The sequence below is a fragment of the Typha angustifolia genome, chromosome 13, assembly GCF_048772165.1.
Source record: "Typha angustifolia cultivar Huaian chromosome 13, ASM4877216v1, whole genome shotgun sequence".
Classification (NCBI taxonomy): domain Eukaryota; kingdom Viridiplantae; phylum Streptophyta; class Magnoliopsida; order Poales; family Typhaceae; genus Typha; species Typha angustifolia.
In genome coordinates, this window is record NC_133251.1 from 15,564,309 (window position 1) to 15,592,097 (window position 27,789).

A 27,789-nucleotide genomic window follows, 5' to 3' on the forward strand; every position below is an offset into this window, starting at 1 on the left:
CAGTCAAAAACACGTCGAAGATAAAATATTGCTGGCCAAGCAAACTTTGTGTGCAAAAAGCATGTCAAGAACTCTAGAAATAATAATGACTTGACTACATCATTCTATGATTTAAGTTACTCTTATTGCATTAGGTTTAAGATAAGGATCATCAACATTTGGAGAAGTTGAAGAGATAATGCCTGGTTTTGTTCTTTTGTGTAATTATCAAATTTTCTTGATTTTAACAAAGAGGTAAGATATTCTTATCATAAAAGATTCATTGCTACACAGACGAAACAACGTACAAAGTTCAAGGCTTTCAAATTGAATAAGACCCTGACAAAAGACCCGATTCAGCAGTTAAACCTCATCTCACAAACTTAGCTCAATATGCAGCAGAAGAATTTGTCCTTCAGGTGAGAATGTTTACACAAAGAAAGCTTAAACTGAACTGAAACTAACAATCTCAAGTTTACTGAAAAGCAAAACGAATGTCAGTGCCTCCCTTAGCTTCTCCTCCTCCTAGTAATACCGAAGAATAAACATTAGTAATTAAGGTACATTTCTGTGATATAGCTATAAGATTGGCACTAGTGCTGAATATCGCTAAAATGAACCTAGAAGATAAGAATTGTTCTTCACAACAAATCCTGATACTTTACCTTTAAAATCCTTTGCATATGAGTATGAGAAAACAAAGTAAAGTCACAATGAACTTGAAAAGGAAAAACTCCTTTAAATGTGGTAAATGACCAAATTCATCATCACCAAACTGCTGTACTGACTCTTCTATTATTAATGTGTTAGGTTTTCTGTTTAAAAACAATAATACGATTGTGAGACATTTTTTCTTTATTTTAGATAAAAGTAAGACAATAAAGTTGAGTAAAATGAAACATTTTCCTTAAAGATCAGGAGGGTGAGAGGTTTTCCATAGTTTAGGAGTCCATGTGTACGTTAAAAAGAAAACGAAGAAATAGTTCAAAAGTTCTTAGTTCATTATCCCCAAATCATATTAAATTTCTTTAAAAATATTTGGTCATGGAAACTTCCATGCGCACTTTCTAATGATTGCCTGCATCATTTTTTTGTTCCTCATTCTACGCTTCCAAGAATCTCCATCAAGTTGCTGTTCTAAGACTAGAGTACATCATTTCAAGGCTTTTGTGTCAGAACTAGAGAAAGAAGAAAAAAAAAAATTAATTTGGGGTTGAGAAAGGATGGTGCACGTGCAGCCCCTCTCCTCTCCCTCTCTGGCACGCGACGAGGCGCATATAAGGGGGGGATTTCATCTAATCCGAATCGAATTAGATTTGATCATCTTCTAATCTATAAATTAAATCCTAATCATCTCTCTCTCCTCAACCTCTTCCCCCAGCCTTCTTCTCCTCCTTCGTTTTCTTTCTTTTCTCACTGTCGGAGTCGTCGCTGTAGAATCAGATTGCCGGAGGAATTTGGGACCACCACACTCCTCCCCGGTGAGCCCTCTCTCATCCCTCTAGTTAAATTTAAATTTAAAAAGGTAAATCGGAAATACCTAAATTGGGGATTTCGACTTCGCCGGCAACTCTCGTCGGCCGGCGGCTTCGTGCTGCTGCTGCTCGTGCTCGAGAGCTCCAAGTCGTTAGCCTTGCGCCATGGATGCATTCTGGAAGAGCCCTCGTGGCTTCAATCGACGCCGACCTCGGCGTCGGCCGTCGGTGGTGAGTTTTCCTCCACCTCGTGAGGACGATGAAGAGAAAGAGACAGAGACAGAGAGCAGAGGTTGAGGGTGGTCGTGAACCACCGCCGGCAGGGTCGTCGGCGGTCACTCCCTCTCTCAACCCTTCTCTTCCTCGCATTGGTCGTAAGAAGAGAAGGGGGTTTGGGTAGGGCTTGGGTTTAACCCGAGCCAACCCTTTTCTTTTAAAGTTTGGGTTCGGGTTCGGGTTGGATTTCTGATCTAAAGACCCGACCCGAACCACTTATTTGGGTGGGCTGCGGGTTAGCCCGACCCAATCCAATTAATCTTGGCTGGGCCTCAGCCTAACCTGATTTAATTGATTTCTTTTTGGATTGGGCCGGGCCAGCAACAACCCAGCCCAATCCAATGGGTGGGTTATACCCATTTTAGTTTTTCTTTTAGTTTTTTTTTAAATTTTAGAAATATTGATATTATTCAAATTAAAATTTTGAATATTATTTATTATTAAGGTGGTGATTTTTAGTACGTGAGCTAGAGATTGAGATTTCGGTTGTCTTACTTAAACTCAGGTGAGTGAGTTCACTCACATATTTATTTTATTATATTTCGTACCTTTGTCAGACCATGTAAATTTTCTACGTGCAAATTATTTATTTCACCCTTACATGCAAAAAATTTAATTGTTACAATTTATATGTACAAATCTAGTTATTTTATCCGTATGTGCGAAAATTTAATTGTTATATTTTCTGCGAGCATTTAATTATTATACTTATTGCATCACCATACTTCGTGCAAATATTGAAATTTGTGAAAAGAAAAATGAAACTAGTATTGGTACGACTTAGAAAACAGTCTCGGTATAAATTGCTTGTGATTTTTCGTGGTGACTCAAGTCTATCTGAAAGTCCAGGGGAAAGTCCTAAATTAGATCACTGTGGTGACTTTCTTAGATGACTCTGGCGGGATTAGAGAACAGTCCTAGGATGAATGAGAAAATTTTCTAGGTGACTCTAACTTCTCTCAATAGTTAGAGGAAAAGACAGAGTGTGTTAATCATAGGGTGATATCATCTGATGACTCTAACCGGATCAGATATGAAGAAAAGTCTCGAGCGTCATCTCGATGTGACTTCTAGTTGATGTGGATCCATAGGGTTTAGACCCATTGAGACATATGACAGTATAAATATTGAAAAGATATTAATATGTTGAAACCGTGTAAGGTTACAAGTTGTGACTCTCTTTATTATTATCATTGTTATTATTTAAAGAGTATGCTTATTGCAAATTATTATGGATATTGTTACTGTTAATTTAATCTTTTTCAGCATTAATATAATGTAGAATTTTATTTGGCTTTCGAGTAGATTCTACTCATTGAGCTATAGTTGTTGGCTCATGAATTTTATTTTTTTTTGTATTTATTTATCTATCTCAGGTAATAATCAGCGAGGCGACTGAGCGAGATGTACCTGGACTCTACCTCCACTTACGATTCCTTTATTTCCGCTCTTTTAGATTTTATGCTTTAGATTAGAAGTTTTATTTATTTAGTTTAGAGACTCAAATATATTACCATTGTTTTATATTTATTGCAATTAGTTTTAAAAATTAAATAAAACATATTTTAATTTTATTTATTTATTTTGCCATCATACATGTAAAGAGTATTAATAAGGCTTCGTGTATCTCAAGCATATTGAGATGCATGGCCGGTCATGATTCCTATTTTGAGTCGTGATATTTTGTCACTTCACCTATACATAACCTATACTTTCTAGTGATTGATTGCAGCAATTTTTTGGATACACAACTCTTTGAGGTTTGCTTATTGTTGGGATAAGCTCATTATCCAATATGAGGTAACAGTTTAGCAAGACGTGAAACAAACCCAGAGTTGATATAAACAAAAAGTGAGTTTTTTCACTTGGCTCACATGTATTATTCCTAGATTCCATTCATTACACCCCCAAGATTTTATGTTGAAAATATGGGGACTAAATACATGTAATATACATCATCATACTTGAAGGAGACATCTTTTATTTGACAAAGTTTGTAAATACAAAGGATTGTTTAGGTTTAAGGTTTGAAAAGAGTTCTTTATTCTAAAAATGAAGTCATTCTCTATAATAAATTCCATGAAGGAATGAAGTTAAGATATTTCCAACTCCAACAATTGTTTCACCGTATCTAGCATCTCCTTCTCTCGTAGCTCAAACTGTCGATCAATGGTTTCATCTAAGTGAACCAAGTAGTCATTGATTTGACTGATCTTTTCAGTAATAGCATTGAGTTTCTCTTCTGTATTATCTAACTCCAAGAGTGTTGATTTTCTTTCTTCTTTGCATTCCTCCTGCTCTTCGACCAGATCTTTCTTCCTTTTCTCCATACTTTCTAATTCCCTCTCTGCAGTGGCTAGTTCTTCTTTAATCTTGGCAATCTTGTTTTGCTGCTCTAAAATCTTTGTGTCATAACCTTCACGTCTCTTTATAACCTTCTCCAGTATATTCTCTTGCATTTCCAGAGTTTTCTTCCAATCATTAGCAGTCTGTTCATATTGTGCATTGGAATCTGTAAGAGCCGTTAGCTTAATAGACAATTTTGATGATATATCACTTTTAACTATCTGTTTATCCAAAGAGCTTTGATGCTTAATTTCTGCTGCAAGTTTCTTTAGAACGGACACTAATTCCTCTATTGAAGCTTCAATGTCTTGCCCAAATTGCTGTAATTCTTCTAAGCTGTCTTCTATTATTTCTGCTATCTCTACAGAAATTTGTTTCTCTTTCAAGACATCTTTAATATCACTTATGATCACTTTTATGTAGTTCCACTTACGTGCGATTTTTCTTTTCTCAGTTTCTCGAGCTGAAATGTTAATCTTGTAAGTCAAGATGATCTTCTCTGGAGGAGCTGGATTTTCCATTTTCAATATATCAAATGATGAAGCTCCTATCAGTGCAGCGATTGTCTGCATTGTTGCTCCTGCAAGAGGAATGTATCAGCATTATCTAATGTTTTAACTATGAATTCAGTAAGCCATGCCAATAACTATATGCTGTAATTTTGTAGAGGTGATACTGATGGGCGGGTTAGCTATGTCGCTTGTCCTTGCAAAATTACAATCTTTGTATCTTTCATGAGTTGAGAGAGTGAATAGTGAGAGATCATTCTGTAATTTAGCTTAATTATCTAGATATTATCTTCAAACTGGGAGAATATTACCATTTATGGTACTATACGACAGTTCTTTGGAGTCCCTTTCAGTAGCTTCATCACAAGAGTCTTCTGTAACTAATGCATCTTGCTCTTCAAGTTCCTCTGTCACATCGGATCCAATAGCTTCATTTCGTGTTCCAGACACTGATGGAGTAACTGCTCCCGCGATAATGTCCTGCTGAACTTCTGTAAGAATAATGCAACAGTAATCATGTATTGTTTAAATATTAATCAAGATCACAATTTTTACCTCTAGGACTTGACACGATGGATAAGAGATGGATCAGTAAGTAGTATGACTAATATTTCTGAAAAATAACTTCAAATGAGAAGAATCGGTACCACTTGAAGTAACAGGAGTCAATTCTTCAGTGTGTCTTCTCGTAGCTTCGCTTTCAGTACTATCATTTGCAGTTGTTGTATCTTCCTGATTTCTATGTGTGCCGCAAACCTCTGATGTTGGAGCTTCAGGTGTAATTTTGTTAACAATTGAAGATTCATTAACTTGTAGTTCCACAGGATTTGTACATAGAGATTCTGTTGTAACAAGAACATATTTACATTACCTCCTTATTTTTAATTTCCGAAGCTAGAGCCGAGCATGAAAAAACCAATATATGATCAGTTAATGAAGATTATTATTTTGTTTTTCTTTTAAATAGGAGGATCACTTATTTCACTATTAATGGCTGTAGTATGAATGAAAAAGGTGGATCATTAAGCAGTAGTGACTTGGCTAATAGTGTTTGGAGTTAGAGAAGAATTACCACTTAAAGCAATATAGGGTGATCCTTGGGTGTGTTCCTCTACAGCTTCAACAGCAGAAGACAGTTTGAATATTCTCATTAACTTGGTTTTCGAAATAACTCTCCCTAGTTCAGCAATCCTCAAGAAAAGTTCTTTATTCCACCTCTCTTGTTGGACTTATGAAAGAAGCAGAAAGATGGAAGGTTAGACTTCAAACAAGTTTTTAACTTCCTGTAGAGATATAAACATCTACCTCTTTTTGGGACCAGGATGCTACTCTCCTTGAGAGCTTGAAGAATTTCCTCTTCTGACCTAGGACTTGGGATGTCTGTCAAGATAATTGGAGGAGTGGCTTGAGAGAGGACGTGTGTGTTTTGCTCTTTGGCACTTGAATTGGCAACCACCGGAGATAGTTCCTCTATGGAATTATTATTTGATGAGGAACTTAGCTTCATCTCCTTTACTTGATCTGCACATTACTGAGCATTCTTACAATTAAATTGATTTGAAATATTTGTAGGTTGAAGTATGTACCCATGAAGGCTATCTCTCCACACAGAATTATCTTTCAGTGTGACCTTGGTGACTGCATTTAAGGAGCCAAACCATGAGGAATGCTAGAACAGTCTACATAGCTTTAAGAAGAGAAATTCCAAATCTATTACTTTCATGCTGTTCAAAAACATTTCTCTTGAACCAAAGGCAAGAATAATTACTAGCACTATAACAAATCCAAGAAAAGGATCGAAAAACAACATCCTGCATTCTCATCATACAAGCAAAAGTACAGAATGGTTATTCTCAACAAAAAGAAAAGGAATTATGTGTTTTGCTTGATAGGAAAAAAAATACATCATATGCCTACAAAATAAAGAATGGAATATGACCTCAAGAACTGCAACATATACCTGCTTCATGTCCTCCTCCATCACAAGTTTAAGGGTGTGGAACTCCTGCTCTGCAAGAAAACAATCCAACTAGCCAACATGCAGTCCAAAAACACGTTGAAGATATATATAGCTGGCCAAGCAAACTGAGTGTGCTTAAGGTGAAGTAGAGCATGTTGAGAACACTAGAACAGGATAAATGACTTATATTGGCATTGTTTTCTGATTCAAGTCACTCTTCACTTTACCTTAGGTTTAAGATAAGAATCATTGGAATAACTGAAGAGATAGTGCCTCATTTTGATCTTCAGTATAATTATGAAACTTTCTTGATCTTAACAAAGAAATTATTGATATTCTTATCTTAAAATATCTCATTGCTTACTCAATCCCCAGCCTTGAGCTAGCTTTAATGAAAAAAAGATAAGGTAGGTTGAGCTCTGCTCTGTTTCAAGCTCCATATATTATCGTGAATCTTTGTGCTGACACAAGTATATATTATCGTGAATATTTGTGCTGACACAAGTATCTCATCTGAGAGTAAGACTGCTCATATCCTCTCTTAGAAGAATATAGAACTAATTATCAAGCTCAGGCAGCATTTAATGATTCCAGCCACTGCCCTGAACAGGTATAGACATCCAACCTTATCATATGCTACGAATATGAAACACTCTTTCAAATTGAATAAGACACCTGGTTCGGCAGTTAAACCACAAAAATTAACAATCTTCTCATAATGCAGTCTAATAATTTTTTCTTCGGGAGAGAATGTTCACATAAAGTAAGCACAAACTGAACTGAGACTAACAATCACAAGTTTATTGAAAAAGAAAATAAAAGTTTTCTGCCAAAAGATGCAGAAAAATGCATAACTAAACAAGTACAAATCATACTAAAGATTTTCATTTGAATATTGCATGCCGATGCTCTAATTCGCCTTGGTGACAAGCTCCAAAGCTGTGGACATAGTAGGAAGGGCAGGAATAGCTCCTTTCTGGGTTGTACAAATTGCTCCGCAAGCATTCGCAAATGTCAATGCCTCCCTCAGCTTCTCCTCATCCTAGTAATGAGGAAAGAATAAGCATTAGTAAGATACATTTATGAGATATAGCCATAGGATAGGCACAACTACTGAATGTTGCTGACATGAACCTGGAAGATAGAGTTGTTCTTCGCAATGGAGACCAGAAGGGCACCAACAAAAGCATCACCAGCTCCTGTTGTATCAATTGTCTTCACAGCAAATCCTGATACTTTACCTCTAAAATCCTGTACGTATGGTGTGAGAAAACAAAGTCATAATAATTAAAAAGAACTCTAAAGTTTAAACGTGACTGACTAAAAGGACAGGAAAAACTTATTAAGGAAAACAAATTAACCTTGGTGAAGTATCTGCACCCTTTCTCTCCATCTGTAACAATAAGCAGCTTGAGCCCCTCGTACCACAATGACAACACATTCTCTTCATTCTGTGGGTCTCCCTGAGTTAGGAAAGCAACTTCGTCGTCACTAACCTGCAACATCAAATTTTCATATTATGAGTTGAAGCAAGGTAACACAACAATCCATAAAATCAGAACAAATTCACAAATAGAATCTGGTCTCTTGTAGTTCTTTTATAGATAATAATGTGATAACATATGTCCAGTATTACTTATTGAAGAAGCTAAGTAAAAGAGATGGGCATTATCCTGTAATTGTTGGTGAATTTTGAGTTCTCCTTACCTTGATGAAGTCGGCCTCCTTCCAGATGCTCAGGATACCGGTGCGAGCAGCCTCGTCAGAGGGCCAGAGTGGGAGCCTCACATTGGGGTCATAGGAGCAGAGAATGCCGGCTTCTTTGGCAGCACGCATAGCGGCAAGGTGGCTTGACCGACAGGGTTCAGAGATAAGACTGATAGAGCCATAGTGGAAGATCTTAGCACGGCGAATAAGACCGAGGTTGAGCTCCGCTTCAGTGAGGAGCATGTCTGCACTGGGATTGCGGTAGAACATGAACTCCCGCTCACCATTACTCTTGAGGGTGACAAATGCAAGTGCAGTGCGCGCATGGGGATCGAACAACACTCCCTCATCATCCACTCCATTCTTCTTCAGTATGTCTACTAGCATATGCCCGAACTCATCATCACCAAACTGCATCCCCACCCCCCCACAGAAGAAGCGATGATGTAAATGAATGTTACAAAGTTTTCTTTTCTAGTTACTTAAAGCAATTCTTTTCTTTCCAAATCAATGTTACGATCGAGTTGGCATGATCCAAAGACATTAAGCAGCATTTGGATAGACAGGAGTTGCAAATGATAAGTCCACAAGAACATCATCAACCCAACACGATAACGTTTTTCAAGTTACGAGCCAAACTCTCTGTCACACTCCCCACGTTGAGATGCACTAAAAGATTCAGGATAAAAACTGAACCCCACCCCGAGGATACCACCTACCAATGGGGGACCCAAATTTGAAACTATAATATAAAACCAACCTGTAAACGCTAATAGTAAAAGGGACCCACACCAAGACAGAGATATCCTGTTGCTTTATCTATCTATGTATATATGTATATATATATATATATATATATATATATATATATATATATATATATATATATATATATATATATAAGCCAACTAGCTTTAAAACCACCCACAGTTCCATTGGTGGATTTTCATGAACACCCAAGAATTTATTTTATTTGCAAATTACCAGACTAAATTAGCTTTTAAAGTGTTTCAAGATACGAATAAAAACTAAAACATTTAAGAGTAAAATTTCCAGGGGCTGATTCAGTAATTTTCCCTTACTTTAAGACGTGCGCAAAAGTGGGCCCCAGTACGACCAAATCGAGGCCCACCGCTGCGTCTCATGGATATTCGACGCACGTCTCTATTTCGTCAAAGCTATTAGCTATATCACGAATTATATATATATAGCAATCCTAGATATATTATGAGGGGGCATATTTGTAATATCTCCGATCGAGATCGGACGGCGAAGGCGCCTCCGGTCTCAGATCCCCGGGATCACAAGCCGAGAGGAAGGAAGGAGACCCGAAGATCGCTTACCTTTCCGACGAAGGCGGACTTGCCGCCGAGCTTGGCGATGGCGACGGCGACGTTGGCCGGAGCTCCGCCGGGGGCCTTGAGGAATCCCGTAGACTCCGCGAGCGAGACGCCGGCGACGTCGGGGACGAAGTCGATCAGCATCTCCCCGAAGGACACCACCAATGCCGCCTCCTCCGATCCCTTATCTTGGAATGCCATTGATTATCCCTTGTTTTCTCTCTCTAGAATAAGAACAGCAGCAAGATGGATAAATAGTAGAAATAGAATAATAGAATGGGATAGGACGGAAAAGGGGGTTTAAATAGACAGTGAGTACAACTGGCAGATGGGGAGCGGATTGTATGCTGACCAGGATTTACGAAATTTGTGCATCTGAGATTCCTCCACTGGCCGTTGATTTGGATAGTTATCTGCTTCTGGACGGTTGATTTGGATAATGAGATATTACGTTAAGATTTGATCCGGATAATTTGGTGGATTGTTATCCGTGCGGTTAGGATCATAGGGTGATATTTATCCAGAAATAATAGCATTATCCATTCCAGAATTTTCGTTATTTTAGGTAGCGTCGTGATCTTAATTTTGTTCCGGAAGAACGAACTGAATGAGTTGGATTCTGTTTATATAAATATAGAGTCTTTTTTATTAAAAAAATTTAAATTATTTATCATTTAGAATAGGAGTTTATCTTTGATAGTTTGTTTAAGATTTAGTAATACACGAAGAAAAACTATAAATAGATAGCAGAACCTTGTGTTATGAATGGATGTAACTTCTCCTGGATAAAATTTCTGTTGAGGCTAAATATCTCGATTTATTCTATCTTTATCTGATTCTTAAATTTTTAGTATGTTTCGATGGAACTGGAGATTTTTAAGGGAGATACATGTTTTCCATAAGTTCAGAACATGAACTTCAAACTCACAGAGGAGATCTCCTCATCTACTAACTATGCATACAACTTCGTTCATTTTTTATTACATGATTAAGAGCAGCAGTTAGGATAGGCATGGTTCAGTTGATCTTGCGGCAGTTCAATCTCACCTCTCCTTGGTTGCCCTCCTTGACGTCAAGTGATCCCATCCTCAACATCCCCTGCTGGAAGATAAAGAAGAACATGGCTTGATTCATTGCAAATGCATTCACAATAGATTTCGTTTGAGGGGATGTGAATAATGTCTGGTCTGATGTTAGTACACCCCATCCCCTTTGCAGTGCACTGAAGTAGGCGTTGTCGAAGGTGTTCATCGTCGAATCGAAGGCTTGGACAGCAGTGTCTCCTCCACTGCATGTAGTTGATAATGTCTTTGCGAAATTCGGTTCTAAAGATGGATCGACATCGTTCGTCGCATCGAAGTTTTTAAGGCGCTTTTTGAATGATGAGCACCTTGCAACACCTAGTGTGTGACCCCCTTGAAAGCAAAATGAATGTATCAAAGATAGCAATGTTTTGAGGGTGCTAATAAGAAATATTATGCAGATTCATTCAATCCTAAAGTTATCTGAATTCAGTTACATATAGTTCATGAGTAATATAATGTTTTCAAGTACCAGATAAAGCCACCAGCTCCTGAACAGTGAATCCATGCTGACCAACAAACATCTGGATGAGGGCTGTGCTATTTAAGGTAGGTGCTGGCAAGTTGACAGTGTCTTGTATTTTGGATCTTGTTCCATCCCTTCTTCCTTTGAGTATATCATAATATGGGCCTCCAGCCTAAAAAGAAATCAAAGATTAAATTTTGGTGTAGTAATTTACTAAAACCATATACAGATTGAAGCTTACATTTCTTTTTCGACGAGTAAAATTCAGTATTAATTGTATGTCGAAGACATTACTCTAGTCTTTTTTAAGTACTAATTTGAGGTTGTTGGTATGGAAGATGTATATACCCAAATGACTGCATCTCTAGCTGCAAGTGCAACTATATCAGCACATGAAACAACTCCAGGGCATTGCATCTCCATGATCTGCTTCGCTTGGTCGATAACCTCATATCCCCGCAGACTTTGGTTCGCAGGAGAGTCCTTCTCTGCAGTGTTATCATTTGTTGAATCTATGAGTACAGATGCATCACATCCCTTGCATCAAGGTCAAAACAAAACAAAAGTTTAGTAGCAGAATTGATCAAAGTTTGATCATTAATAAGGCCAGTATCAGATAATATATATATATGATAGAGAATATGATAACATGATCGACTTGCGAACCTGAACAAAGCAGTCATGGAAGTGCAATCTTAGAAGCGCTGCTGCAAGTGTAGGATCTTTTTGCAGAGCTTGATTCACCACATTCCTCACAATTGGCTCTACAAAAGGGCAGGCCATGCCATAATAATTCACACTCAGAGCATCCACACCAAGTCTGGCTCCTCTCATTAGCACCTCAATCAGAAGCAAGAGCACCACATAGTTGCACTTGTTCATCTTTGACATTTTGGACTACACTAACAGATGCACTGTGGAAAATGTCTAGATTGAGAAGAACAACGTATGAGTCTGTATATATAATCGCGCCAGGATTGCAATAGGGACAAGAATATTCTTATTGTAAAAAGGATAAGATCACTAGAGATCATACCACTGACAATTGAGTTAATCCTACAGTAGTGTCTAAATGTCAAAAAGGATCCTTGGCAGTGGCATCTCATGTCATGCAACTCAAAGATTTCGAGACCGAGAAGTCTTCGCGCATGTCCAGCGAGCACGTGTTTGATCGCAACTTAATTCCAAGAACACAGTTGAGGCTCTTAAAAACACTAATAATGGCCACCAACATGATCACCAAAGCACTCAAATGGAGAGATCCTTGGAATTTAGAACTGCTAAAAAAAAAAACAGCTTGGAGATGAAGGACTTTAGCGAAAGGAATGTCTTGAGTCAGGTGGAAGTGGGACAGTCCTCAAGCTGGTTCCCATGATCAAAATGCTATAATCCTCTCACTGTCACCATCCTAAGAGGAAGTGGGTCACTCTTCTTCCTTCCAGGAAAAAAACAAGAAAAAGTTGGATTCACACGTGCGACCCACAACTTATTGTATCGACTGCAAACAAATGTGTCAAGTTTTGTGTCAACTGTTGGAAACTTGGAGTTTCACCAATCAATACATTAGCAGCACTTGACATTCCTTTTGTTGTTATCAAGACAAGTTGTGTATTCTACTTTTGAGTAGCCACCATGACATGCACTATAACTAGTGCAAGTTTTGTGGATTTCATTGTTGTCATCACCTTCTAGTTTGGGCTGCTGGAAATTGCAGTAGTGTCATGGAGCATTTGGATAAAGATATGGGGCAAAAATGATAGTGATATAATTTTGCATACTTGGTCAGCGGAGATAGAGTCCAGCTTATTGTAATGGAGTGCATGAATAAGATTCTTTGAGTACGCTTTGACTAAGAAAGACAATTTGTAGTGAGACAGAACCCGAGACAAATCCAAGTAAGTGATAAAAGAAAAATTAGAATAAGATGTGCTCTCATATCTTTGACTGATTTAAACATCAAGTTGATGCGTTGAGTTCCAAATCTCTCATATTTACATATGAAAAGCTCCACTATGCTAAAATTGTACATCATCAAACAGTGGCAAGCTTGGCTCGGAACAAATAGCACCAACTCTAAGAACAATGGGACATGAATCATGAATGTACTCAAAATGCCAGCTTGACATTCTATGTGGGCTCTCTGGATCTTGTCCTCCAAGCACTCTGAAACTCTGTTCTTGTTCTATGATCAGCTCTGAATCAATTAGATTGCAAGTAAATGGAAGACCAAACTGGAGTTTAAGCTCATTGTATTGATTAGCAGAGATTAAGGCCAATAATGGCGCCTGTTTCAGTAAGACCTACTTGAAATCCTCTTCTCTTATTTTTATCCATCTCCTCTCTTATTTCTTTGTTTAATATTTCTGTGGGTGCTTTAGCTGTTGAAGTGGAGTTATCCAAACCATCCCCACTAACGAATTTGCGTTTGCTTTCTCCTTTTCTGTGCATGCAGTCGCAGGCCCACTTCTTCTTTTTATTTTTCATCTCAATGCTGTAGGTTTCTTTCTATTCTTGCTCTTGCCCAAGTTATGATTATATTGCAAGAAGTATGCTAGCGAAATTGCAAATAACACCCTGCATACATTTTATAGATAACGAGGGACCTATTATTACCTTTGACTGTCATAGGAAACAGAGTAATAAGCTCTATCTTGAGAAGTTTGTTTTCTGTTTCCTATTTAACAATAACCTAAGATTTGGTAAGATAGGGCTTGTGGCATGTATACTCTTCTAAAGTCTCTTATTTGCATGTCCACGCCTCCAAGGTTAATAGTTTTTGCATAGATGCCTCTTAAATGTAACTAGTTGTTAGAACTTCATGAAAGTCAACAGTGGAAGGACAAAAGAATTCTTATTTTTATTTGCATATATTCCTTTTAGTTAAGGGTATTTATATCTTTTCGTCTGCTGAATTACTAAGATTCTAATTTTTAGTTGTAAAAAACCTAACAAGTTATGAATGGTACACGCAAGTATAAAATTTAAAATGGAAAAAAAACTTCTGGTGGAAGTGAACTTGTGATCTCTATTGCTATGGATATGATTTCATAGCATAGTAAATGCACACCAATTTGGATACGAATGCGATTCTCATAACAAGAAAGCAGAGTTCAGAGAATTCTTAGTGCTGTTCAGACATACTCAATAGTGAGTATCCGCTCTATGTTATTAGAACATTTAGTTCACAAGAAAAACACACACTTAGAGTAAATTTTTCGCAGCTGGATCGTCTTTTATTTCGTACCCAAGATGAAGAGCTGTCTGATCTTGGTGTTGTGAATACTGCGGAGCAGCCTCCAACATGTTGACATGATAATAGCTTCTTGGATCAAATGTTGGAAGAGCATCCAGCTCGGCTCCTGCTGAGACCATCGCAGCTTGCTGGGCTCGTTCATTCTCCGCTATCTGACAGTCCAAAATTGTCCAAGATTTGAACCTTGAAGTGTAACTTTATGTGTGCTACACGACTATTTTTTGCAGCTTTGGCATGCAGAGAGATGGAATATATTGTATGATGAAGGAAAACAACAATATCTAATTGTTTCAATCTTGTATGACAGTAAACTAATATGTATATGAACATATATCATTTAGGATGTCACTGCCACTTGCATTAAGTGGTTCATATTTTTGCTGTTCCATTTGGTAGAACTGCTCATGTACATGAGCATTGAGATAGAATGTCATCCTAATATATCTGTTCTCTGAGTTTCTTTACGAGTTCAGTTATGTTTGGAGAGAACCAATAGCACTCACCATCATCTGATGCAAATATTTCAAGTAAGTTTAGTACTACTTTTTGTTGATCGAAACATGTAAGTTACAAGAAACATCCTATAAAATTATTGTCACTAATCTCAAGGGCGAGTCATTTGCTTGTCTGGTTAGGCTAGTGAGTGAATGCTCTGAACATGACAAGAGTGTCTATTTAGAATATAATAGATAGATATACTTCTTTCTGTGTCTCTATATCTTAGTGATACTTCATTGAAGTTCGTTTTCTTGTTATCAAGTGAAATAAGCAATACTAGAATATACTTTGTTGTGACTCTTTACCTTTGCTCTGAGATACATATTATCATTTTGAAGATCAGCTTCCTACATGAAAACAGAAAAGCAAAGAAGAATCAGAGGCAAGTAGCACAACTTATTAAGCAAACTAAAGTACAATAAAAGGTAAATTCCAAGAATTTAAGACGAAAATGGTACCTTCTTCTGCATGTACTCAATCTCTGCAAACAGCAGCTCATGCTGTTAAATAGAAACCAATGAGTTCAATTAAGAAGCAGTTCCAAAGATCTCCATATGTCCAAGACAATTGCACTAAAGTTTACACGATTTTATCGCAGGGGAGTAATTTTAGCGCGTTTTAGTTGTTTGTCGTATTTATTAGTTTGATCTTAATGCTTGGTGAAAGCAAGATTCTACAGACATTTGCAACAAGGCAAAATTGATATGATGAATGTGAGGTATTACAGTCTACCTTCTTGGATCGAATCCGTGCAATGCCTCTTTCTAGCCTGTTTTCGAGTTGCTTGAGCTCCTTAACGGTCAAATTACTCAATCCGTCACCCGCCAAGTGTCTGAAAACATGAACAATATCAGGTTTAGTTAACATAGAAAAAACCAAGGTTCCTACTTATCCTTACCTTACTGCTAACTAGCATGCATGAAATAGAACTACGTAGGGCCAACATTAGTTAGAGTACTAACCTGTTCGCATTTTGTAAAATCTGTATCTGATGACGCAACTTCGCTGCTTCTTGCTGATAGTATTGCTGCTCAAAGCATCAAAACATCATCAAAAGATAGTGGAGATGATCACATTAACCTTACACTTCCATGTAAACACCCCATGTTCTTAGTAAAGCGTGCATAAAGGGAGTGAGTTTGAATGATGATTAAATCTCATTCTTCTCAAATAATTGAAACTAAATTGTTAACAAATGTAATGAAACAGAAAAGAAAAGAAGGAAAGATAAAAGTGACACTTTAAGTTGAATGAGGGAATAAGTCACAATTTTCTTTGTTTTGTTATTTGACTATAAAGGATAAGTCTAAATGATGCGTATACTCCGCATCATCTCTCGATTTGACTAAAATTTCACTGGATTTTTAATTTTATATTCATGCATCCATAGACCAAGAGGAGGTTTGCCTGAAAATTTGCTGTACAGTCTACCGAGAAGCTAAGCGGCTACTTCATGCGTGTCTTCATGGAGTTCCTTTCTTCCTCTTCTTTTTTGATATTCTATCATGTGTTCATATCTTTTGGCCGATAAAATATTCGCTAGACTATTGTAAAATGACATCAATGTGATATTCCTGGTTATTTTAACAATGATATGTCCTGTGACCACAGACTGCATGATGTAGTTTTCACCTTCATCTTCTCTATCAATCCTTAGATCGATACAAGAAAGAGGAAAGGAAATGAAAGGAAATACAACTACTGCAATGGTGATGGGGTTAGAATCTTAAGCCATTACAACTTTTTCCATCTTCATTTTTAGTGAGCTCCTGACTCTTAACCTCTGCAATACCAATAGGTTTTTACAGACTCGCAGCTAAAATTCCCACTATATCATCCTTTCCCTCCCTCACTTATATGTTGAACTGAAAATAACAGTTTCAAGAACCCCTACTAGTTCAATGTCTTCATAATAAAACATATATGTCTAGAGAAGTAGAAATAAACATCAATTAAGGTGGTAAAAGACAGACTTATGGACAATGAATAAACAAGAAGAAAACATACTGTTTTTAAGATTTGGGAAATACGTACTATGTCGTTCGTTGATAAGAAATTCTTACTTGAGAATTAACCTCTATGGCCGAACTTGAGTTTGAGCTGTTGGCACTGGCCTTCTTATACTTCTCGATGGTTGATCTTATGCTAGCATACAAATGTCAATGTCACAACAATTAAACACATTTCAGTAGATTTTTGAATAATAAGTTTTAAAATATATTTTCATATCAACATACTTTTCGTTCCTGAAAAAAATAATTCACATATGATACAGCATGCATGTAGAGCATAACAAGCAAAGTCTAAATTCAAGAGTGATGTTCAAACTATTAATATGGAATATAGTAATCAATACTTAGTGAATTTAAGAATCGGAGAAATCAGTTCATTGCTGACTTGTAATCTGTAGGAAAAATGTTGTCACATAATTTCGAGATATGTTTCTAATGTTCTAATAACCTTAAAAACTTAACATGAGAATAGACAGGCTTGGGAAGACCATAGTCAGGAGCAAGCACGAGGCTTATTATGCTATTATCACGAGTTTTATCAAACTACGTTCATTTAACTCTCTCGATTGTATCCAAAATAATGCTCCAAATATTTGGTCTTCCTTTCATTTTTGGCAACTCTGATACCCTTGAATCATTTAACTTTTCGTGCTGTCTGGCTGAGTTTAATCATTTTAATAAATAATAAAAGCATGAATTTGAATATCAAAAAACTACCAAAAGATTTAGTGTATATAGATAGTGATCTACTTATAATTGTGACTCAAATATAAATTTTTGCACCATAATAAAGCAAAAGATGTAGATAGATCAAGGCCATAAATGACTAACAATTGAGAGAAAGTGTTGCATTTTTTTCACTTTTGCATCACTTCAAGCGATTCATCACAAAAAAGGGACTCGAATAATCCCACATTACTCTTTGACATAAGGACCCTCACCTCTTTCAACTCCTGTAAGTTTCACCAAAGTATGAAAGAGATGTGTGACTGGTTGCAAGGAAACTAACAATATTTTTATAGCACGAGTATGGAACTGCCTTACATGTTCACGAATGTCAAGAATGATGTAATTCATGGGTCACCTCTCTATAGTTGGTATATCACCATCTGTAGTACAGATGCTGGGAATATAAGTAAAAGCCTATAGAGAGGAGGACATTGGAAGGAGGGATTTTAGCCTCTTATCATCATAAGGGAAAACCAGCTGTGATAGGCCACAGTTTCCATCTCCATGTTACAAAATTATGAATCAATCTGGGTCAATGTCTTGCTCATAAAGATGATAATTGAGTTGGACCTGGAAGTTCTCAGTGTTGGATGATAAGAAATCTCATGTGAGCATAAATTCAGAGAGAGAGAGAGAGAGAGAGAGAGAGAGAGAGAGAGAGAGAGAGAGAGAGGGCAAGAAGGCAGGGAAGGAAAGAAGAAAACCCTAATATATAAATGAATAATAATTACTATGTATACAAAGGGTAGCTAGCTAGGTTTTATATTATATATGCATGTGATCACCCAAGTGTTCTCAAGTTGCTGTAGATGTATGTTATCATTACATGAAGTCTCTGCCAACTTGAACTTGCCCATTAATAGAAGAGAGCCCATCCAGTTTACTCAGGAAATCTTTCACCAAAATCAAACTATGGATATCTCTCACTTCGATCCACTATGTAAGAGAGAGTAAACTAGCTAGAAAACACATCGCAACATTCTGATGAATCTAAAGACAAATATATGCTTATGAATATCAAGTAACCTATAGCTGCATCCATTTCATCCAACCTCCAAAAGCTTTCAACAACCTCCTCAGAAGATCATATGGAGAAAATGAAGTGGAAGAGGATATGGTAGCAGTTGCATGCGGACCTGTTATTGGAGTACTCGTACAGGCGGCCGCGGCTAGAGAAGACGATTAGGGCAACCTCGGCGTCGCAGAGCACCGACAACTCGTAAGCTTTCTTGAGCAGCCCATTCCGCCGCTTGCAGAAGGTCACCTGCCGGCTCGTCGTGTTCTCGATCCTCTTGATCTCAATCTTTCCCCTTCCCATGATTTCTTCCTACCAATTCAGCTAATTTGAGCAAGCCCAAATTTAAAAAAAATAAATAAATAAATAAATAAACAAAACAAAGAGAACTGTGGTAGAAATTGGTTTGAGATTTGAATTGCAGGTCATCATGCCATTAACAAAGAATCAAACAGATAAAGCTAAGATAAGTTATTGCTGAATTATATAAACTAGGGTTTTCTGCAATTAACTGAAACAACTAGCACTCTGACTAGTGAGTAGATCTAACACTGACCAAGTTAGATTCTTTGGCTGGTAGTTTGACAGTTTCAAACTGGCAAACATAGAGCAAAGATTTGAACTGCAGTTTCTCATTACAGTGGCAAAGAATAAAACATTAAAGCCGCAAGAAAATGGTATGGAAAAGGTAAACTAGGGTTTCTTGCAAACAAAAACAAAAACTGAAATAAACGCCACCGTAAGTACTCGCCAAGTAGATTCTGTGGTTGATCATATAAAAGTTTCAAAGCAAAAAGGAGAACAAACGGACTTTAAAATTGGTTAGAGATTTGAACTGCAGGTCGACATAGCAACGACAAAGAAACAAACAACAAGATTATATGTTTCAGATAACTGAATTAACTAGTCCACCCTGATTGGCGAGTGGATCTAATTAATGTTCAACAAAATAAACTCTTTCCGTGACCATATCGAAGTTTCAAACTGAGAGTATCGTAAACAAACGTAAAATTTTGCTAGAGAGAAATTAGCTAAGCCATCATAAAGAATCGAAAAGCAAAGACAAAAGAAATCATCACTGCAGGCTATAAACTAGGTTTTCTTGATCAAAACAACTGATGTAATCTCTCACACCCACCAAGAATGTTCCTCGGTTGATCAAAAATAAAAGTCTCGGTCAAACAGAAACGAAAGAGAGCGTACGAATCGATTAAACTGTTTATAGTAATTTCAACAAAGAATCAAGATCAAGAACGAGTAAGAGAAAAGAAGAGAAAAAGATGACAGAAGAGATCAACTTCTTGAAGTAGCTAGAGAAAGAAAAAAGATCTTTCGATCTAGTAAGCTCCAGCTGCTCGATCGACTTCCTTAAAAGATCACTTTTTGTTCCTTTCCCTCGAAAAGAATACGATCAAAATCGGAAGAAAAGAAAAATCGCCTGGAAATCTAGCAAGAACTCATCAAAGTAGCTTTACCATCTGCACCAACCTCCCTTTCCGGAACAAAATTATCGGAAAAAGGCAACCAAAACAAGCAGAAGAAAGATCGAAGGGAAGAAGAGACTACTACTACTACTACTACTACTTCTCTACATTTACCAAAAGATTTCGCGAACTCCGAGGCGAGGGAGACAGAAGAAGAGAGCAAGAAAGCAAAGGAATAGGCAACTGCATGGGGTTGGCATCGGATCTAGTGGGTTTCCTTTTAAAGGAGAGAGTAGTGGCTCCGAGTTCCGACCATTAAGTTGTACCTTCGGTTAAGTTTAATCAGACTGATAGCAGCTCACCTTTCCCTGCCTTAAAGTTACGCACATAAAGATAATGGATTTATTCCGAGGAATAGGATAGGTTAAGAGGGTAGTGAAGGGACAGGTAAAGCGTAACGGTAGCTTGGTAAGACGGAAGAGCTCGGTAGCGAAAGCGAAGGGTGATGAGCTCACCGACTCATAAGCCCATGTCACCACCTCCTCCGCACGTGATTTATGTAATATAATTGTATTTAATTATCATAAACTCCTTGGGGATTAAGTTAATTATATAAAATACCTTTTGGCTGTAGAAGAAGGAAGATAGGTTGATAGAGATTTGGAGAAAGAGATTGAGAGATTAAAAGGAAAAAGAGAGAGTAGAAACAATATCACTATAGAATTTTATTTTTTTTTAGAGAGAAAAGTAGATGTAGTCTAATTATATTAACATCACTATATAAGTAGGCATTAGGCTGGGTTTTAGATAGAGAGAGATATGAGAAAAGGGAGGCCAGGAGAAAGGAAGTAATAAAAATTATGGAGATTATTATTAGGAGAGGAAAATGTTGGAAGAGAAAAATATTTGATAAAGATTGAAAGAAAAAGAGTATAGATAAATTAAGAACATAGATTTGGGGAGAAAGATGTGGACAATTTCAACACAAATGAGGTCAAAAATTGGTCACATATCATTCGAATGTTAATTTTTTTTTTTTCTTTAAGATGTATAAGTGATACCAGGCTATAGTTTACATAATCTAGGTGTAATTTAGCATAAATAATAAAGTGGGGATTAATTAGATAATAGATATGTAATGAAGGCATGACACAATTACAATTGGCTTAGTTGGATATGAATAAGTAATTAAATCTAGAAGAAGCCTCAATAAGTTTTGGTCGAAATGGAAGATTACTACGATAAGAATTCTTAAGAAAGCGTAATTCAAACGTCGAAAAAATAACCTAGTTTATTGCTTGCCTCTTACTTTTTCAACACTATAAAATATATAAAGCTAGAGGAGAACTTAGTTTTAAGTTTTAATACAAGACCCCGAGTCCACTGTACTGTTTTAAGATTTTGAATAACATGGTCATCTGTCACTAAACTTGCAACTAATTACACATGACTAACTAAAATGAAGGTAAAAGCCTTAAGTTTTTAGTTTTGAAGCCTTAATATATATTGCTACAGCTGCTATTTCAGAAGCTACAAATGTACTCATTCAGACATATAGGCAGTAATACTTCTTCTAAGAGAAGTCAATCAAAGGCATACCCTTGAATTTATTTTGTGTTGATTCATGGCAGGTGAATATATGTCTGAAACATTCACTTGATTCTTTCTGAAGAAAGATTCAGACGGAAAAGAATTGCGGTAGAGCTCAGCATCAACATGATAACCTAATTAGACTGCACCTTGAATGTTGACAGAAGATTTTTATTTGACATATATGAGAATATTGTGATTAGTCCTACAACTAAAAGTTTTAGAATGTCTCAATGTTCTTGAGAAACAAAAGGCGAAAGATGAATGTTGAGTATGCAACACATTACTTTTGAAGCTTCAGTTGGAAGAAGATTAAACAAAAACAGTGAAGAAGAGAATATATCACATGAGAATTGCTTGTTGCTATACTTATCTATACCCAGATTCAAGTTTCTTGATCAACCTAGCCATCAAAATATCCTTTTAACTTACTTGGAGGCAGTATAAATCCTACAAGAATGTATGATGTGATATCTTTCCAATTTGCGACTAGTCTGTAAAGGAGACGTAAGTTTTATTTACTCTTCGACCATTATTAGATATTTGCGTTACGCGTATATGATTTGAAGACGAAGCTAATACGGCATGAATTCGTGAATATATCTTTGATGACATCATGTGATTCTTCAAGACAAACACTATGATCTAACTAGTAGACTTTTTCTTCCTTTGTAAATATCGCCAGCGAAAAATATATGAAGTAAATGCTCAACCAGGGAGCCTGAAATGTGTAGCTCTCCTAACCCTTCTCAAGTTAGGACCACAACTCCCTCTCTCTTTTTTTAGATGTTCAGGTCCATTTTCCTTTTGTTTCAGTGGTGCAACTCAATATAATTCAGCTTTTGCTAGTAGGCTTTGATTTCCTATCTGGGGAGCTGGTCCATATATAGGATTAATTCCTTAATGAAGCATCAAAAGGGGACCAAATATTTATATTTTTTTTATAGTGTGAATCTCCACCTTTCACCAACTTATATTGAGTTCAGAGGCAGGGGGACATGAGCAATGACATCCTTATGAGAGCATTATGGCTGAAGCCTAACTCCATTCTTATAGTTGTCCACAATATGAGCATTTAGTCTAATGTCATTGTCTGTCAATGGATATTAAATAATTGAGGGTCAAGAATCTCTCTCTCTCTCTCTCTCTCTCTCTCTCTCTCTCTCTCTCTCTCTCTCTCTCTCTCTCTGGACTAGCATCTTCTAGTTGCACTTTCTACATCAAACAATTTACTATGATTTAATTTTGCTACTGCAACACTTTATTGCCATTCAGGTCAAAGCCTCTTATCAATTGGTAGAGGAAAAAAAACTTACACTTCCCTAGCAGGAGATAGTTGTAACTGAGACCACTTATATGAAAATAAATGGGCTTTTTTCCTACATTTTTAGTGGTTGAGGACCTTGAGGTAATGGATTTACCATCAAATGTACAAAAAGGAAAAAAAAAAAAAAGGAATACATAGAAATCCTCCAGAAGACATTTATATCTTTCTAGAAATGGACCACTTTCTTCAGCTGCACCAACTATCCAACATCAAAGACACTGGAGAGACCTTCACCTACTTGTTTACTTTTGTATGGAGCCCATTGCCTAATTTGGCACTTGGGTAACAGAGAAATCCCAATGTTGGAGAGGGAATCATGCAAGATATCTCCCTAGATGTATATGCTGTGCTTGCAGGAGCTGGACCCTACTTATTTATTTGCACATGTCAACATTATTCAAGCACAACAGTGACCCTTCTTTGTTTGCAATGGTATTTTTATGGTAGGAGTGGGCCTTCCCTGTGAATATACTCTAAAACATCTCAAGGAAGGAAAAAAGAAAAATCCAATCTAATCTACCAGAGATGTTACCTGATAGCATTTCTTTTCCAAATTTTACATTTTTACTGCAGCCATCTGCAGTTATGCAGAGACATTGTTTTGCAAGTGTTTGTTAATCCTACAACAACTTGCATGATCACAAATAGATTGGATCACTTTGGAAATAAACATGACTGTGCAAGTTATAGTTTAGTACTATAACTTCAGCATGACTGTTAGTTAATCCTGTACTCAAATGGTTTCTTAGGTACTATAGAAGCCAAATAGCATACATTTTACCAAGTGATTTCATTTGCATTTAGAACTCATTAACATGAATTATACTCAACAAGGAAACAAACTATTCTTAATGAAGCAGATACTCTATCTACTCATTTAACATCCTTTTTCCTGTGTTATGTACTAATCAACACCGTAAATTAAGATGTATACTGGAACACACATGAATTGTTGGTATAAATTCATATAATTGTACAGAATTATATTATTTTGCAGAAAACAGGAGAGTTCCCCTTCAGAAAAACAAAATCTTTGAACTGCACCGCTACCCAATTGTAGCCATGATTCTTCATGATGAGGATCTTAGTTGCAATCATATCAACACCATATTTCTTTTAATTGCAATTACATGTGTATTCGGGCATATCACCTCTCCTCTAAAATCTAGTTAAAAAGATGATAGTGATCAATCCCGAAGACCTAGTTCAAGTTCAAGATCATCATCCTCTTCAAACAACTTTAGAAGGCGTGCATGTTGTTGCTCTCTTCTCTTCTTTTGCCAATACTTGAAAAGGAAAATGGACAATAGAACCGCACCGCCCACTCCAAAGCATATTAAGAGCACCTCGCGACCGGTGTTGTGTTTTGAGGTGGAACTCGCATCAGCTTTACTTTCATTCTTGGATGTTGATGGGTCATCACCTAGACCTGAAGAGATGAGAATTTTTCAAGTGCCATTCATAACATGTAGAATGAAACTCAAGAAAGATCATGAATGTACAAAGAATTTCTACTACTATAAAGAGATTATCGTTGAACTTTTATTGTAGAAGAACCATTTATTTTGGACCCTGTTAGCAAAATAATTTCTACTACTATAAAGAAAGTATTGTTGAACTTTCAACATATTATATAGTATACTAGATAAACTTTGGATCTTCGTGCATCCATTAGTTTTACTATATTTTCTCCATATTTTCAACTATATAATTTCCTTTCTTTACTGGTTCTTTTCAGGTTGTTTCCTCACAGATAATTGGTTCCTAAGCATCTGAACGAATCCAAATGGGCAAAATAGCACAGCCCAAGGCTGAGCAACAAAATGCAAGTGTGGAATTGAACCCAAAATCCAAATAGTATGCATTATGCGATGCCAATTCTTCTTTTGACCCTAATCACCACATCAGCAAATGAAGTGGATCCTAGTGAATGCATCAAGATCATAACTTGTTGCAGAAATATCAGGGGCTGCACAAAGCATCAAGTTATTAGGTATGGGCCTAGATTTTGATCTATTTAATACTCAAAGCAGAGGAACTTATATTAGGAAATTCTTACTGCACATAATTTGTTCTCCTCAAGTTATCAACTTTAGGGTATCTACTGTTTGGCCAGATTGGCTGCTATTTTAAGCTTGTTGTTGGTTTCATTACGTATCTTGTATAACAGACTTCTGCTAAAAGCTTCACCTAAGATAGAAGAGGGAAAAAAAGGGAAGGAAAAAGTTACATTAGATCCTTACAATAGTTCCTTGCACTCATGAAGCTTGAGCCATGCTAAGCATGACGTCCTTACAAAACGTCCTTCTTAATAGTACATCTGAACAATCCACAACAACACGACTAACCGAGTATTTGGCACATTATATTTATACTGTCTTTCCAAGAATGGGAGGAACTAGGAAGTAAACAGATCTCAATACATTAAATCAATGAAAATAATTACTAGAAAAGAAACAAAAGTTTATACTCTTTCTACTTTATCACCAAAGTAAAGAAGTAATCAGGTAAGAAGGATGGCAAAAATCCTTTTCATGCTAAATCCAGTTGGACCTTCACCAAAAAATCTAGCTGCAGATAGTCAGATACCAGGCAAATTCTACAGAGTAAACAAGACAAGCTGCTGCTCCTTCAAATTAGTAATTGCAAAAACAAGGAGATCTTTGATTGATTTAACAATCAATAATGGCCTGCACTATATATTTTCCCCTTATTTTCGAATTTTCTTGATAGCTTTGGTCATAACAATTCCAATCTCATATCCTCTGCATTATCTAGTTTGACAACCTTTTTTTCCTTGCATCCTGTTACCAACTGGCATTCCTGTTAATCATAATGGCTGCACATTTCTGTAAGTCCAGACTCGCAAGAAAGCTTGATCCAGAGATCCAAAGATCTATCAATTCGTTTGGTGTAAAACTCCACCTTTTTAGTCCTAGTAAAGCTCTCACCATCTCGGTCACAACCACACTACGCGTCTTGATCGTTTAAAGAAGCTAGTTTCCTCCAAGTCACCACCTTTTATTCGGAACAATTGGCAAGCAAAAAAACATCCGCTGAACAGAATCTTAAGCAGATCGAATAACTCGCAAAACACACGCAGTTATGGACCATAATTCAGACCAAGGACTGACAAGAAGGTTGCTTCCGTGAGATCTAGAAACTAAGTTATTCCCTGAAAGGTTCAAACTTTAGGGTCTAGGATTGGAGGAGGGATTTACCTGGGATCAGTTGCAGAGAGATTCCGACGACGAAAACGAGGATTCCTTCCAGGAGGATCTCACAAACTACTCTCTTCATCTCTCTCTCTCCTCTCTTCTACCTATCGGACGAAAATAAATAAATAGATATTTATGGTGCGGATTCGGATCTGGAAACCACAAAGATCCTCTTGTTCGGGTCGGGTTTGGTTACTTCGGAGCTTGGTCTATATCCGCATCCCAATTGAATCAGAGGTTTATCAAATTTTCTTCTTTTAAGTTTGGCTTCAGATGGAAGTTGAAAATATAAACTAATGAGATAAACGTAGTTATCTTTATTTAATTATCTTAATTGGGTCTCTTATGTTGAGGAATAAAGGATAATATAGTTATTAATCAGTCTTTACTTGTTTTAATTTGGTCTGTTATGTGAGGATAAAATATTTCTTAAAACACTCTCTATTATATAAATTAGATTACTAAATCAACTCTTCTAGGAAGCCAATAACAACATATCTAAAATATACACATATAACCCTCTAGTGAAAGATATTAAATATCCATGCAGGTTAATCGAACATATGACTATTTAGGGTTGTCAAGCTTAATGAGCGGCTTGGGCTTGGCTCGGGCTCAGTTAAGTTGAAGCTCGAGTTTGGCTCTGCTCGATCAGAATTGAGCTGAGCTCAAGCTGTTAAAACTAAAATCGAGTCGAGCTTGAGTTAGACTAGGCTCGTTTAGCACGGCTTGATACCCTCACTCATCACCCATCACTCTCACCCACACCATCCACACCATCACCATCTCCCTCCCTACCCTCACCCAGCACTCTCACCCTCATCCACCGGACCACCACCCATAGCCTCACCCCTATGAGATAGGCCCACCCTTACCCATTCGGCCTCCTTCTCTCCGTTAGCCTCTACTAGTAAGCCGCCGCCGCCACCTCCTCCCTCTTCATCAGCCTCTGTCGATAAGCTGCTGCCACGGCACCACCTCCTCCTCTCCATCAGCCTCCTTCTCCTACATTAACCCTATCCTCCGATGTCTTTCACCAACCTCCTCCTCCATCAATGTTGGCCTCGGTGTTAGCCTCCTCTTCTTCCTCCATTCTGTTAGCTTTCTCCTCCTCCTCCATCGGCACGCCGTCGCCTCCTCCATCCTTCTCCTCCTCCTCCTTCAGCTAGCTGCCATCCACGCCGCCCCCGCCTCATCCTCTAACTAAAGCTCGGGCTTGACCCGAACTTAGTTAGGCTGAGCTCACGCTTGAATAGAGTTGAGCTGAGCCAAGCTTAAATAAAATTATAAGGCTCGAAAATAATTTTGAGCCGAGCTCGAGCCGGAGCGGCTCAGGTTTGTTTACACCCCTATCAGACTATTATCACAAACTAGTAAGAGTCAACTTAGATATATTTGAAACTTTATATGCATCCCAAGGGCTTATAAATTGATTTTGAATTAAAATCCTATTGTCCTGTGGTTCTAAAATAAGCTAAGATCTAAGCAGCAAGTTGCACATTATTGCTCTCTAAATTGCCACCCACTTCTGGGTCTAGTCTCTTGACAGCTACTTTTGATGCTTTGAAATAAAATAATAGCAA

The 27,789-nt window shown here is 37.2% G+C and overlaps 4 protein-coding genes and 1 long non-coding RNA gene across 13 annotated transcripts; all 5 read right to left on the reverse strand.

The window, feature by feature from the left end:
• Positions 1-3,674: 3,674 nt before the first annotated feature.
• On the reverse strand, positions 3,675-6,685 carry LOC140774544 (uncharacterized). 3 transcript variants are annotated; one of them, XM_073117580.1, is made up of 7 exons: positions 6,546-6,685; positions 6,172-6,223; positions 5,891-6,106; positions 5,658-5,813; positions 5,233-5,427; positions 4,897-5,076; positions 3,675-4,656 (listed from the first exon to the last, which is right to left on the reverse strand). In XM_073117580.1, exons 2-7 carry the CDS (start codon positions 6,173-6,175, stop codon positions 3,824-3,826), a joined length of 1,584 nt encoding a protein of 527 aa, XP_072973681.1. In that variant the 5' UTR covers positions 6,176-6,223; positions 6,546-6,685; the 3' UTR covers positions 3,675-3,823. The 3 variants fall into 3 exon arrangements, with proteins under 3 accessions (XP_072973681.1, XP_072973683.1, XP_072973682.1); XM_073117582.1 differs by lacking the exon at positions 5,658-5,813; XM_073117581.1 differs by lacking the exon at positions 6,546-6,685 and having other exon boundaries at positions 6,172-6,497.
• A 570-nt stretch (positions 6,686-7,255) lies between these two features.
• LOC140774184 (fructokinase-2-like) lies at positions 7,256-9,857 on the reverse strand. The gene is made up of 5 exons (XM_073117071.1): positions 9,596-9,857; positions 8,253-8,663; positions 7,907-8,041; positions 7,680-7,796; positions 7,256-7,587 (listed from the first exon to the last, which is right to left on the reverse strand). Exons 1-5 carry the CDS (start codon positions 9,791-9,793, stop codon positions 7,456-7,458), a joined length of 993 nt encoding a protein of 330 aa, XP_072973172.1. The 5' UTR covers positions 9,794-9,857; the 3' UTR covers positions 7,256-7,455.
• A 545-nt stretch (positions 9,858-10,402) lies between these two features.
• Positions 10,403-12,067, reverse strand: LOC140773913 (peroxidase 47). Its single transcript, XM_073116694.1, has 4 exons — positions 11,807-12,067; positions 11,489-11,677; positions 11,147-11,312; positions 10,403-11,007 (listed from the first exon to the last, which is right to left on the reverse strand). The coding sequence occupies exons 1-4, from the start codon at positions 12,029-12,031 to the stop codon at positions 10,610-10,612; spliced, it is 978 nt and encodes a 325-aa protein (XP_072972795.1). The 5' UTR covers positions 12,032-12,067; the 3' UTR covers positions 10,403-10,609.
• A 2,124-nt stretch (positions 12,068-14,191) lies between these two features.
• Positions 14,192-20,303, reverse strand: LOC140774299 (agamous-like MADS-box protein AGL11). Of its 7 annotated transcripts, none has more exons than XM_073117232.1 (8): positions 20,246-20,303; positions 18,769-18,971; positions 16,955-17,036; positions 15,854-15,918; positions 15,624-15,723; positions 15,350-15,391; positions 15,197-15,238; positions 14,192-14,545 (listed from the first exon to the last, which is right to left on the reverse strand). In XM_073117232.1, the coding sequence occupies exons 2-8, from the start codon at positions 18,948-18,950 to the stop codon at positions 14,342-14,344; spliced, it is 717 nt and encodes a 238-aa protein (XP_072973333.1). In that variant the 5' UTR covers positions 18,951-18,971; positions 20,246-20,303; the 3' UTR covers positions 14,192-14,341. The 7 variants fall into 7 exon arrangements, with proteins under 7 accessions (XP_072973333.1, XP_072973335.1, XP_072973339.1 ...); XM_073117234.1 differs by having other exon boundaries at positions 18,769-18,959; positions 20,246-20,296; XM_073117238.1 differs by having other exon boundaries at positions 18,769-18,955; positions 20,246-20,270.
• Positions 20,304-23,909: 3,606 nt separating this feature from the next.
• Positions 23,910-26,315, reverse strand: LOC140774093 (uncharacterized). Its single transcript, XR_012106557.1, has 2 exons — positions 26,210-26,315; positions 23,910-24,417 (listed from the first exon to the last, which is right to left on the reverse strand). It is a non-coding gene; the product is annotated as an uncharacterized lncRNA (long non-coding RNA).
• Positions 26,316-27,789: the final 1,474 nt, after the last annotated feature.